This window comes from Panthera uncia, chromosome E3, assembly GCF_023721935.1.
Source record: "Panthera uncia isolate 11264 chromosome E3, Puncia_PCG_1.0, whole genome shotgun sequence".
NCBI classification, from domain to species: domain Eukaryota; kingdom Metazoa; phylum Chordata; class Mammalia; order Carnivora; family Felidae; genus Panthera; species Panthera uncia.
Genome location: NC_064815.1, coordinates 27,913,554 through 27,926,623, shown reverse-complemented (window position 1 = coordinate 27,926,623; position 13,070 = coordinate 27,913,554). Strand labels below are relative to the sequence as shown.

At 53.3% G+C, this 13,070-nt stretch overlaps 3 protein-coding genes and 1 non-coding gene across 10 annotated transcripts in view; 3 read left to right on the top strand and 1 right to left on the bottom strand.

Moving 5' to 3' along the window:
- ATP5MF (ATP synthase membrane subunit f) overlaps positions 1-13,070 on the bottom strand; it is a 616,357-nt gene that overhangs the window by 587,503 nt on the left and 15,784 nt on the right. The window lies entirely within an intron of this gene.
- Positions 70-12,933, top strand: CPSF4 (cleavage and polyadenylation specific factor 4). 7 transcript variants are annotated; one of them, XM_049639302.1, is made up of 8 exons: positions 70-312; positions 1,737-1,787; positions 3,865-4,017; positions 6,468-6,563; positions 6,949-7,042; positions 8,142-8,214; positions 9,833-9,925; positions 12,780-12,933. In XM_049639302.1, the coding sequence occupies exons 1-8, from the start codon at positions 210-212 to the stop codon at positions 12,846-12,848; spliced, it is 732 nt and encodes a 243-aa protein (XP_049495259.1). In that variant the 5' UTR covers positions 70-209; the 3' UTR covers positions 12,849-12,933. The 7 variants fall into 7 exon arrangements, with proteins under 7 accessions (XP_049495259.1, XP_049495258.1, XP_049495254.1 ...); XM_049639301.1 differs by having other exon boundaries at positions 9,830-9,925; XM_049639297.1 differs by having other exon boundaries at positions 9,755-9,925.
- Positions 3,069-3,201, top strand: LOC125928687 (small nucleolar RNA SNORA70). The gene has a single exon (XR_007459741.1). It is a non-coding gene; the product is annotated as a small nucleolar RNA SNORA70 (small nucleolar RNA).
- On the top strand, positions 3,219-3,601 carry LOC125928570 (60S ribosomal protein L10-like). Its single transcript, XM_049639317.1, has one exon. It carries the CDS (start codon positions 3,262-3,264, stop codon positions 3,562-3,564), a length of 303 nt encoding a protein of 100 aa, XP_049495274.1. The 5' UTR covers positions 3,219-3,261; the 3' UTR covers positions 3,565-3,601.

Below are 13,070 nucleotides of genomic sequence, written 5' to 3'. Positions count from 1 at the left end.
TACTCCGCGCTCTATTGGCCGGGTCTGGACAGGCGAAAGGCCGGCGCGGGCTCCGGGAGCTCCCGGCATCCCTCGGGCGGCGGCGGCGGCGGCGAGGCGAGGCGAGACGAGGCGGAGGACCGTGAGCGGTGGGGCCGGTGGCGGGTAGAGGTGTGAGGGCGGCGAGGGACCTCAGGGGTAGTCGGGCCGGTGTGGCCGCCGCCGCCGCCATGCAGGAAATCATCGCCAGCGTGGACCACATCAAGTTCGACTTGGAGATCGCAGTGGAGCAGCAGCTCGGGGCACAGCCGCTGCCCTTCCCCGGCATGGACAGTGAGCGCGGGGCCGGGGCTGCGGGCAAGGGGCGCGACCGACTCTGCCCCGGGACCCCTCTCCCTCGGTCCCGGGGCCTGCTCCCCATCGGGCCTGGGACTCCTTTCCTCCCCATTCTGGGGCCCCCTTCAGGCTCGGGAGCCCCCCTTTCTTGGATCTTTGATCCCCTGGGGCTGTCCCAATACAACCTTCAGGAGGGCAGAACCATGTCTGGCTGTTCAAATAATTCTTGAATGAAAGCGAACGTCCTGGATTGGAAATTACTTCGCTCCCCCGACTAAAGGAAAATAATTAGATATCCACCTTTTCCACTTGCTCCCCACTTTGAGCACCCTCTTCTTGCTTTCATCAGTACTGGGCGGTTGGAGGAGTCTTGCTGGAGGAAGGACCACCTGTCCCTCTTTGTAGGAGATTCCCAATTAGACACTCAAGCTCCATTCTTCTGAGACTTGCCCCCCTGGGAGCCTATCCCTCACTTTTTCTCTGGACCCCAACTCTGGGTCATTCATCACAGCTGGGCAGCTGCCTGAGCTCCCTTCCTTCTCCACCTTCAGATGGTAGCTCCTGGCTCCGCCACCCCCCAACTTAGGTGGATGTCTCGCACTTTATTTTTATTTATTTATTTTCTAAAGTAGGCTCCACGCCCAGCACGGAGCCTGATGCCGGGCTTGAACTCACAATCTTGAGATCAAGACCTGAGCTGAGATCAAGACTTGGACACTTAAATGACCGAGCCACCCAAGTGGTGCTCCCATGTCTAGCACTTTTTTTAAAAAACCCAGCAGTTTTCTTGTTTCCTTTCTGGACACACTTGGAATCTGATGTTGTAACATTAAAGCCTAGAGGTCATTGCGTTCAATCCACAGATGGGGCAACTGAGGCCTGGGAGGGGGAAGGGACTTGTGGAAGACCACTTGGTCTACGGCCATTCAGTACCTAGTAAAACCAGGTGAGCTCTCCAGTGTTCTTGACTGGTTCGGTCTGCGGTTCCCTATGTTGTGTTTTATGACTGCCAGAGATCCATGTTCTCCTACCAGTCCGTGGCCTGGAAGAGCCCCCTGTAGCCTCATTCCCCTCAAGTGGCCACACTTCTCATGCACAGTCTTAGCCCTCTGGACCATCCCATGTCCAAACTGGGGGTAATTAACTTCTGTGATCTTATGCCCTAACCTTTCCACAGCCACTTGAAAGCATCTTGCTTATAGGAGGTTCTCAGAATAACTGGTCCCAGCATATGTGTCTCATGTTGCAGGGAATGGCTAAAATGAGCAGCTTTTTTCTGGCTTGGTCTGGCTTTGCATTTTTTTGCCAGAACGTTTCCTGTACCCTTTGTGGTTAAAGGCAAGGAGGGTCCCCTCCCTGTGTTTTCAGCTCTCCCTAGTCACACCTCACTTTGTTTGATGTCTCTGTTTTCCTTTCTGCAGAGTCAGGGGCTGCTGTCTGCGAATTCTTTTTGAAAGCTGCCTGTGGCAAAGGTAAGAAATCACTGGCTCCCCGACATTCCTCCTGAGGTGCTTTCCACCACCCAGCCTTCAAGCAGACTTATAGGCTGTCAGGTCTGGTTTGCTGCAGACTAACAGTGTCCCTAGATGAAATCACTGTGCTTTGGATAGGCTAGGAACACTATAGGGTATTTTGCCTGAAATTTAAAACACGGGATGGACCCTCACTCTGAGTCTGCCTTCTCACCTCACTTTCCCTGTGGCCACGAGCTGACCTGTGACATGGGCAGAAGGTGTGAGTATTGAGGTGTTTAGGCACTTTTTCAAGATTACAGAGTTAGTGAGTGGCTGAGCCAGTGTCTGAACCCAAGCCTTTCTGATTCTACAGTCTGCACAAGCTCACTGTCCTCTGTATCCTCTCATGAAAAACCCCTACAATAGTCTGTCCTGTGGAGCTTTGTTCATACTAACCGGGCTCCAACAGAGGCTGCTGGAGCCAGACCATCCATTGATTCATAAGGAGACAGATTGCAGGTGAGACCTTACATGCCATGTATAGGTCTGGGCATTTTTCTTCCTGTAGGCAAATTTATTTGGAAACTAATTTTTTTTTTTTTAATGTTTATTTATTTTTGAGACAGAGAGAGACAGAGTGTCTGACTTCGGCTCAGGGCGTGATCTCGCAGTCCATGGATTCAAGCCCCACGTTGGGCTCTGTGCTGACAGCTCAGAGCCTGGAGCCTGCTTTGGATTCTGTGTCTCCCTCTCTCTCTGATCCTCCCCCATTCATGCTCTGTCTCTCTCTGTCTCAAAAATAAATAAACATTAAAAAAAATTTTTTTTAAGAAAAAAAGAACAGTTTCCAAAAAATAATAGTAATAAAAATAAATGAAATGATATGAGTTTCCCAAAAAAAAAAATAATAATAATAAAATGAAATGAAATAAAAATAAATACGAGTTTCCAAGGGCGCAGCTCTGTCCCATCTGGGTGGCTGGTCGCTCAGTTCCTGCCACAGAAGGCCAGTTTGTATACAGAGCATTTCTTTAACTCTGAAGTTGATTTTCTTTCCTAATTCTTGGAGGCTAAGTGGGCATTTATAACTAGAGGTGGAGCCCACTTGGGGTCCAGGCTTCTGCTGGTATCCTCTTTACCTTCTGTTTCTTAGAGCCGTGTTTCCCAAACCCCAATCTTTTTTTTTTTTTTAACTACCCCTACAATTTTTGCTATGTCTGTGTATCACTAAAGCTATTCTTTAATTAACAAATAAGCTTATTTCCCCACCACCCTAAGGCTTATTAAGTTTCCATCTTACTGCAGCCAATTAAGCCGACTGTGCTCTTTTCCCATGGGGCCCGGTGTGGTGTGCCTGCAAACAGCAGCCTCCTTGGTGGTCTATACAGCCTGTTGATTGTATGGGTTGCCCTAAGGGACCTTGGAGACAGCTTTTTCTGGTGGACATTGAAGTTTGGCCTCACGCTTTCTCCAGTCTAGGCTCCAGACAGGCATGCAGGGTGCCTATGGAAAGCCCCAGGGCACAGTGGCCAGGGTCCACATTGGCCAAGTCATCATGTCCATCCGTACCAAGTTGCAGAACAAAGAGCATGTGATTGAGGCCCTACGCAAGGCCAAGTTCAAGTTCCCTGGCCACCAGAAGATACACATTTCCAAGAAGTGGGGCTTTACTAAGTTTAATGCAGACGAATTTGAAGACATGGTGGCAGAAAAGCAGCTCATCCCAGATGGCTATGGGGTCAAATACATCCCTAATCGTGGCCCCTTGGACAAATGGTGGGCTCTGCACTCATGAGAATCTCAGCACTACCCCTCCCTATTTATGCCCACCAATAAATCCTGCTTCCTATCTTAAAAAAAAAAAAAAAAAGTTTCCATCTTACAGTAATATCTGTGAAAGCATGGTTTGATGTTTTAGTTAGGTTTTTCCAAAACACATAGAAAATATAGAAGTACTAAAACTTAGACGTGTGCCCATGTACTGCCTTCTGCCAGGGGCAACCACCGCCTCCCAGGACATGTTGCTCCCAGATACTGCAGGGAAATGTGGGGTGAAGGCGCCGCCCTCCTCACAGTGCGCTGTCTTTCTTGGCAGGGGGCATGTGCCCATTCCGCCATATCAGTGGCGAGAAGACGGTTGTGTGTAAGCACTGGCTGCGGGGGCTGTGCAAGAAGGGGGACCAGTGTGAGTTCCTGCACGAGTACGACATGACCAAGATGCCTGAGTGCTACTTCTACTCCAAGTTCGGTAAGCAGATGGCCCGGCCCCTCTCTGTACTCGGACATCCAGGCTCAGGAGCTCTGGAGAGGCACCCAGAACGGACACCCAGAGGGGATAAACAGCTGCTCAGGTGCCCATGGTGTCTGCTAACTCCCATCTTTACAGCTTCACATGAGAACCTCACGCAGTGCCTGCCAACCTCAGCTGGCCCTCTAGTTTCAAGTTCTTTGGAAGCTGAGGCAACTGAGGGTCCCATGGTGGGTGCAGCTGGCAGGAGGCCTTGTTTCTGCTCACGTTGACCTTTTCCCTCATATCGGCTGTTGCTTCCAGACTGGCGACTCCTTGCCCCCCAGGTCTGAGCTGGTTCCTTCTGTCTGGGAGTGCGATCCCAGGTATTACTTTGACTGTCCTAAACAGGGGGCTGTCTTGTGGTGGCCAAGAGCTCCACTCCTCACCTTGAGGTTGCCTTGCTCGCTGTATAGAGAACATGTGCCCTTGGCTATCCTGAGGACTGCATGGAGAAGCGGGGGCAGAGGGGGCTGCTCAGCAGAGCTCTTATGCTCCCTGATGGAACTAGAATCCACCGCTCTCTGCTGTGGGCGGAGGTTGCCCAGGAAGGAGCCCTGTTGGTCAGGATGAGGATGGGCTCTGGTCCTGGGACCGCTGGCCTTGTGCAGGGGCTCAGCGGGGGGCTGGAAGCCTGCTATACTTTGCGGTGGGCTGGGGGTGCTGGGGAGCACTGGACATGCAGCATGCTTTCAAAGCACTGTCATTAGGAGACATTAATTATTCCAGCAGCCCGACAGGCATGCCCTGCTGGTTTATTATGATAGTTGTGGCTTTTTTTGTAGAGGTAGCATAAGCTATGAAGTCAATGCACAGATAGTTAGAAGTAGGACCCAGGCTTCCCAGCCGCACCCCCCCCCCCCCCACTGCCACCACCAAACCAGCTCTGGAACCAGCACTGGAAGGGGGGTGTCCCCTTTTCATGGAAGCCATCTCCCATCTGGATCCAAAGGCAGGAGACAGCCCTCCTGGAAGACTCTTAAGAGCACCCCTGAAGGCTGACCTGGGTTCCTTCATTCCTGCCGGGCCTGGCAACCTCCCCACTGCCTCTGATGCTCCCCTGCCTGCCCTTTCCCCACAGAGCTCGCCCCGGTGCACATGTACCATGCAGCTTCTGTTACCTGTGACACAAGTGAGGGTCCTCTTTCAGCACTGGAGTGTCGGTAGTAAACAGGAGAGACCCATTTCTCGTCCCGCGGTGCTTTTGTTCTGGTGGCCCAGGGACAGAGGCAGCTGACAGCAGTGAGACAAAGTTGAAGATGATATGCATGGGACACCTGGGTGGCTCAGTCGGTTAAGCATCAGGCTTCAGCTCAGGTCATGATCTCATCGTGAGTGAGTTTGAGCTCCACATCGGGCTCTGTGCTGCCAGCTCAGAGCCTGGAACCTGCTTCACATTCTGTGTCTCCCTGTCTCTCTGCCCCTCCCCTGCTTGCACTCTGTTTCTCTCTGTCTCTCAGCAATAAATAAATGTTAAAAAAAAAAAAAAATTAAAAAATAAAAGAAAATGATATGCAAGGGGCGCCTGGTGGCTCAGTCACTTGAGTGTCCGACTTCAGCTCAGGTCGTGATCTCACGGTCCATGAGTTCGAGCCCTGCGTCAGGCTGTGTGTTGATAGCTCTGAGCCTGGAGCCTACTTCTGATTCTGTGTCTCCCTCTCTGCCCCTCCCCCACTCACACTCTGTCCCTCTCACTCTTAAGAATGAATAAACGTTAAAAAAAAAAGAAAAGAAAATGACATGCAATAAACACTCTAAAGGAAATAAACAGCAGTGGGACCACATGAGGACCATATTTTCCTTTAGGCTAAGTGGTCAAGGAAGGTCTTTCTCAGGAGGGGAGACCTGAGCTGGGATCTGAAGGCTAAGAAGGGGCCGGTCACGTGGGGCGGGGGGCAATGTGGCTGGGGGTGGAGGAGCCTGGGGAGGAGTGGGCTAGACCACATAGAGGCTTGCGGGTCTGGAAAGGGATTTGCGTGTTCTCTGGCCACCAGTGATCAGATTGTCCTTCCGTGTGTCACATGGATCGGGGAGGGCAAGTGCGGAGGGGGTGGATCCCGTAGTTGGGTGAACGATGCCACTGGCCAGCTGGGCCAGTTGCTCCTAAGAGGAGCTGTCATCATAAAGGCTTTATCACATTCTGCCACAGGACTTCAGCCTTGAGTTCCCAAATCTTCCCTGTTTGTTCTGAAAGGTGGAATCCTCAGACCTTTCGCCTGTCCCGGCTAGTAGATGTGAAGGGCTCATCAGGGTAGACCAATTATTTCCTGCTCTCAGTTGGTGCCTTTGCATATTTGGGCCCCTGCCCAGTGTCCAGGATACCCCCTTTGGGTAAGAGAGCCATGAGGTGGGTCTGGGTCTGGCTCTCCCGGAGCTGCCCCAGGTGGACGCACGTCTGGCTTTCCCTGCAGGGGAGTGCAGCAACAAGGAATGCCCCTTCCTGCACATCGACCCTGAGTCCAAGATCAAGGACTGCCCTTGGTACGACCGTGGCTTCTGCAAGCATGGTAGGTGTCAGGGTGGCTGGGCCCCCAGCAAGACGCTGGTCCTCGCTTCCTGTCCCATGACCCTCTACCTGTCCCAGCAAAATCTGGTGTTAGGCATCTGGGGCTAGTGAGGCTTTTTTACACCCTCAGCTCGCCCGAGCCTCCCAAAGCTCCTGTGTGGACTGCACTCTCACCTAGATTTTCGGTAAGGAAACTATCGGTTTAGAGGTTGTGTGCCCTGCCTGCTGTCCCTTGTGAATGGATATGAGACAGAGCCAGCATCTAAAGCCCTGCTCTTGCTCTCTGCACCCCAGGCAGTGGTGTAGGCAGGTTCTGACTGGCACAGGGGCACGAGGGCATCCCCCGAAGAGGGGAGTCTGAGTGACCCAGACGCTTGGCTCCACAGGTCCCCTGTGCAGGCACCGGCACACACGGAGAGTCATCTGTGTGAATTACCTCGTGGGATTCTGCCCAGAGGGGCCCTCGTGTAAATTCATGCAGTGAGTAGCCAGACCCTGTTCCCCTACCCCACTCCTGCCCCAGGCCCTGCTGCCCTCTAGATCTTTCCTGGGTCCAGCTGGGCTTTGATCATTAGGTGGTGTCCCCACAGGACCTGGGGCAGGGGTCACTGCTGCTCCATAGATCTGATGAAAGCTGGGCTGCGTGCATGAGAAAAGCTCATGCCTTGTAAGGGACCTCTGGTTAAGAACCTGAGCCCTAAAGGAAGGAGACTGCAGTTTGGGGGCCTCTGTGGAGTCAGAGCTTGGGATTCCACATATACTACTTTGTAGAACTCTCAAGTGTGTGTGAGAGAGGATGACGCCATTTTGCGCGTGGGAACACTGAGGCTCAGAGCTTAGCCACTGGCCTCGGTCACATGGTGGTAGGGTTGGCATCTGGTCTGAGGCAGGTCCGTAGCCTCTAAAGCGGGGTTCACCTTGCCCAGCAGGGCTCAGAGCTCCTCTCCTGGGCCTTAGTGCACATCTGTCACTTTGGGTGGTTGTGGAGTCGGACTTCTCCCTGGGGTGGCGCTGGGACCGCAGAGTAGTGTCGTTCCCCTCCACCCCCCACCCTGGGCTGCTTCTGTCCACACCACGGACACCTGCACAGAAGCATGGTATCCTGGTCACTGCCACCCAGTGGGCAGGTGGCAGGTGCTGCAGACTTGGCGCCGCTTTCTGGATGAGAGCCAGGAGCCTGCAGGGGGCCCAGGGATTCCTGCTTGCGGGGCAGCCGGGTGGGTGTGTTCCTCGGGATTGTGTCTTGTCGGAGGTGGTCTGGCACCTGAGTTAGAAGTGGATGTGGGGGCGGTGGGGGGAGGTCCCATGAACAAAAAGCCCTCTGGAGGCAGCAGCACTTTGTGAAGGTCCCGAAGCTAGATGTGGGCAGAGCTGCCCAGACAAGTCAGTTCTTTTCACCCCTGTCCCCCGAGGCTTCAGGGGCGGAGCTGAGAGCCGGCGCCCTCCCCACGTCTGGGTGAGTTGCTCTGTGCCTGGGCAGAGGCTGCCTGTGATCTCCTGGGAATACCTCCCGGCATGGCCCCTCTCTCATCCCCTCTTCTCCTCTTCTTCTCATCCCCTCTGGCTGCGGGGTGACCAGCCCTCGATTTGAACTGCCGATGGGAACCACCGAGCAGCCCCCACTGCCACAGCAGACGCAGCCTCCGACAAAGGTACTGTGCCCCTGCCCCTCCCTGGCCCCGTAGTGCTGCCGGCCCCCGCACTGCCTGCCCTGGTGCACGGTCCGCCACAGCCCCGGCTGGTGATGTGTGAGAAGGCAGTGAGGAGGTGGGACAGGAGGGGAGTCACCCTGAGTTCCAGCAGAAAATTCAGGGAGCAGAATGGTTTGCATCTCCCTCTAGAGGTGGAGGGCTCTCTGCTATGTCTGCTAGAGCCGAATGCCCACTTGGCTTCTCGCCCCTTCTTGCCTGGCGAGTGCCTCAATGGCGCCTCACCCCCCACCCCCGCTCCCAGGGGCCAGAGCGGAGGGCAGCGCGAGCGCCGTGGGTCTGCTGCTCTTGCTTCTGGTTCCAGCCCTTCCTGTTTCAAACAGGGAAACAAACTAGAGGGAGGGCCTCATCTGAGGTCCCGCAGCTGGGCAGGAGCAGCTGGGGAGCAGAACTGAGGCTGACTGGTTCTCCTGCCAGTACCCTTAGCGCTCTGAGTAGAGGTTCCCAGCAGGACAGGCTGGGAACAGAGCTGAAGGACCAGCTGGCTTCACTTTTCTAGACAAGGGGGTCCCACAACCCAGCAATGGGCTGATCCCCTCAAGCGTGAGGAGAGGGAGAGATGCCATAGACAAGTGGGAATCTGCAGCAGCACCCCCCGAAACCAAGGACACCCGGGAGTCAAGGGTTGGGGGCCCAGAAGAAGGGCTGGCCAGGTGCACTAAGCAGGGTCTCAACAGGCAGAGTAAACCCGCCTACTGATCTTGAATTCTTACCTATTACCTGGCTGGACTCTGACCCCATTGCCAAAGCCCTGCTCATCCTTCATTGCTACAGGCTGAGCAGCTGGTAGGGGGCATGCCCCCCCGCCCCTGGCCCCACTGCACTGACCCCCACCCTCAGGAGGCTGTGGGAACGACTCAGAACTCCTCGCAAAGCCAGGAACTGGGTGTGGGTACAGCCATGATAACCTGGGGCTTTCTAGCTCAGTGCTCCTGTATTTGCGGAGGCCGGGCCGGGGCCCCTCTTGGTTAGGAGGTGGCCTAGCTATCCGGCCTGAGCCCCAAGCCCCCCATCCCCCTTGCTCACATGACTCCCTAGTGGAGGGCCCTCTCAGCCCCTAGACCGCAGGTCAGCACGTCAGCCTCCAACTGTTTTTCTGTGACTGTTGCTCGCCGTGTAGGCTGCTAAACATCTGGCTGAACCAAGCGTTCATCCTGACCTGAAGCTAGAACCTCAGAAACAAAAGTAAGGCCTGCTCATGCCCTCGCCCTGCTGCCCCAGAGACCTCCTCGTCTCTTTGGTGTTTTGTTTTCTACTTTTATTTTTCGTTTTTGTGTGTCTGCATGGTGTTTTTCGGGCAGCGGCTCCTGCCATCATCACCAGATGTTTCTTTTCTGGCTGCTCTCCTGAGCAGAGCCACCGCGGAAGCCCTTCTTCCTGCTGGTCATGCGGGAGCAGTCCCGCCCTCTTTTTTCCTGTCCCCATTGGTAGTCTGCGTGCACGTGTTTTCCGCAGTAAAACCGTGTTGTGTAACTCTTTCCAGCAAAGTAACAATCCGCCATTACAAAGGTCGTCCTCCTTGATCCAGTTAACGAGTCAGAACTCTTCTCCCAATCAGCAGAGAGCCCCGCAGGTCATCGGGGTCATGCAGAGTCAAAACAGCAGCGCAGGCAACCGGGGACCCCGGCCGCTGGAGCAGGTCACCTGTTACAAGGTGAGTCCTGGGGCTGGGGGATGGGGCAGGGTCTTCACAGTCAGGGGCTGTTCCCTCATTCCCCAGACAGTTAATTTTGAAAAATGAAAACATCTATGTTTTTGCTGACCATAAAAGTGACAATGGGCTACTCTGGTGGGCTAGAGACCATGCTGCTTCCTTCCACGATACACCAGGGCCAACAGAACGATCACACATGCTGTTGAATGCAAGGACAGAGTTTGAAGGAAAGGGAGGGGAATCTTCCAGAGGCCAGTAACAAAATGGAAGCATGGGTTAAGGGAAGGGAGCCCTGAAGCTTCTGGATGTCCTCACATCCCACAAAGGCACATACCCAAATGAGAGAGACAGCTTTACCACCCAGGAAAAAAACAGATTAGAATCCCCCTGAACAGAGTGGGACGCTCAGGGGAAGGGTAAACTTTTAAAAGTCCTGCTAGAAAACTTGTGTTGTTCTTGGCTCTGGATGTAAAGGGGGGAGAAAAGTGCCTTGAGACTTCATAGTCACCAACGGACCCTTCGTGAGTTTGGGGCTGTATGCACACCCTTGGTGAAGGCTATACAGACTTGAATTTTCTAATCGGAAACAGCCCCAAATGTGGGCCCCTGGAATCTGGCTCTATGAGGAATTTATTCTCAGCCCAACCACACAGAATTCCCACAGCTAAAGTTCCGAAGAATGAGTTCATAATCAAAAATCACAAAACCTAGAAGGAAGCAAACCCCACTGAGGGAAGTCAGCAGAAACAACTGATAGTAGAACTAGGCTTACAAAAACTTCAGATTTCAGTATTTTACAAAATACAGAATTAGTACACACTTTCTGTAAAAACATTTAGAGGACAGAGATGTTTCAGGTACACAGTGTTATCTCTATTCCCACCTTTCCTAAAACAGCCACTTGACTTAGTGTGCTGTGTTGTCACGATTTTTGGTTTTGGTGTTCCTTCAGGCCCCATGGGGGACCCCACTTAGAGAACAGCTGTGCCAAACTTACATAAGCACAATGAAAGTACATTTTAATGTACATAGGGCTCTAGTGTGTATAACTTTCTATAGTCTCTTTTTCTTAATACTATGTTGTGGATTGAACTATGTCAATATATGTGAATGTAATCTGTTTCACTGGCTGTGTAATATAACCGCAATTTACTTTCCCAGTTCTCTGTGGATAGCAGTTTATAGTTTTTGTTACTAAAAACCATGCTGAATCTGACACTTAGACCTCTGTGAGCTCTAGTCTGATAGCAGCATCCATACCTACAAGTAGAAGGTCTGAGTCAAGGGGCGTACGCTTAGCTTAAATTGTTCCTAGAACTTTCTCTCAAGAAAGGCTGAGCCACTTCCCACAGCCATCACTCACTCACTCACTGAGCACCTGCCCTGGGCCAGCTCTACTGAGAGAACCAAGACTGTTATTGCTGTTTCCCAGGAGGGGTTTGTGTTCTGCAAGGAGGGGAAGGCAGGTGCCCCCAAGCACCCCCAGGTGCTTTAACTAAAGTTAAATGTGCACTTGGGTTCACGGAATGCCTCAGAGATTTGAGCCTGAGCCCTCCCAGATGAGGAGAGAACAGACCGCTTCTGACCATTCGTCAAGTATGAGGAAACGGAGGCATTGTAGCTGTTCTCTGGACACCCCCCGCCCCCACCCTGCCCCAGGACTCTGCAGCGAGGCCTTTGAAGCCAGCTCTCCCAAGTCCTGGAACTTACAAAGGTGTAGCCAGAACCCAACAACCTCTTCTCACGTCAGGCCCTTCATAGTTGATATTCAAGACACCTTGTAGGAATCCTGGGTTCTCCAGGGCCAGCTGTGGAAGCTGACAGACATGCCAGGTGCTGTGAGCAGTGTCCCAGTGAGTCCTTCCCTCTGGTGATCTCACCAGAGGGTCAGCCGGCAGCTCCACAGGCCACTTATCCAAAGTCACACATACATATCAGACAGCCTTGGAAAACGCAGGCACTGTGGGGTCAGGGGGATAGAGCAGACGAGAGATCTGGGCATTCCAGGGTGAGGAAGCTGGGGTTGGGAAGGCACTGGGTGCATTAGTGCAGGGTGAGTGCTCCTACCTGTCTCCTGACCCTTGTCCCGTTCTTGAAGCTGCCATTCACTACCTTTTAATTCCTTTCTTTTTGGGGAGTGAAAAGAATGAATGAAGAGAAGCTAAGGCGGGGCCTGGAAAATCAGAGCTGGGACAGGTCAGAGTCAGTGCTAGATTTTTCAAGTGATTTTCTGGGTCTGTTCACCCAAGTCTAACCATTATCCCATCTCTCTGATCCTGTAACCAAAACTTGCCCCGGGGGGGGGGGGGTAGCTTAAGCAAGGGTGCAAGAGGCAGGCAGGAAAACTGGGTGCAGCCCGCCCTCCGTGTCCATGCCAATGACTCCCCGAGTTGGGGAAGGAGCCTTGTGGCTTCTCTCACCTTGTTGCTTCCCGTCTTCAGACAGTGCCTCAGAAAGGTAAGTGACTGGCTAGCCTTCCAGAGGGGCTTGGTCCCCAGACAGGTGGGGGAGCTCGATTCCCATGGGATTCTCCTCATCCTGCCACCCACGACAGACCTTCCATGGATAGGTCCCATGTTTGACGTGGGCCCAGCCTGCAGAAACCCCCGCTGTGTGCTCTCAGGTCACCCTCTGGCTGTGCAGCCCCCTTCCATCTGCCGAGTTCCTGGAGTTTCTGCAGTTTCTGTGATACCTTTGGAGTTTCTTCGTTGTGTCTGAATGAAAGTCTGGATGACTGAGAATTCTGGAGTCCCCATACCGAACCTGGTATTTGGCAGGTGCTACCTTACCTGAAAATTGCATTTGAAAACGGTGTTGTTTTTTTGTCTCCTCCCTCCCTCCCTGCTGTTCCCAGTGTGGCGAGAAAGGACACTACGCCAACAGATGCACCAAAGGCCACTTGGCCTTTCTCAGTGGACAGTGACAGCAGCTGGAGCCAGCTCAGAGCAGCCCAAGGGTCCCCACTCTCGGGGACCACCCTGGGCCATCCTTGGGAGCGTGCACTTAACTGTTTAACGCCAGTGTTGGTGCAACTCTGGCTGGAGCAGGCAGGCAAGCACACCAGGGTTCATCATTATGAGGGTCTACGTCTGACAGTTTCCCTATTGTTTGCTGTAAACTTTTTTAAAAGGGGACAAGTGCTCCA

Bases quoted from the DNA above. Each gene is read 5' to 3' on its own strand.
- CPSF4 (XM_049639296.1), top strand. From the start codon at position 210: ATGCAGGAAATCATCGCCAGCGTGGACCACATCAAGTTCGACTTGGAG. The intron at 1,788-3,864 runs GTAAGAAATCAC...CTTTCTTGGCAG, and splicing joins GAAAGCTGCCTGTGGCAAAG to GGGGCATGTGCCCATTCCGC. The intron at 4,018-6,467 runs GTAAGCAGATGG...CTTTCCCTGCAG, and splicing joins CTACTTCTACTCCAAGTTCG to GGGAGTGCAGCAACAAGGAA.
- LOC125928570 (XM_049639317.1), top strand. From the start codon at position 3,262: ATGCAGGGTGCCTATGGAAAGCCCCAGGGCACAGTGGCCAGGGTCCAC.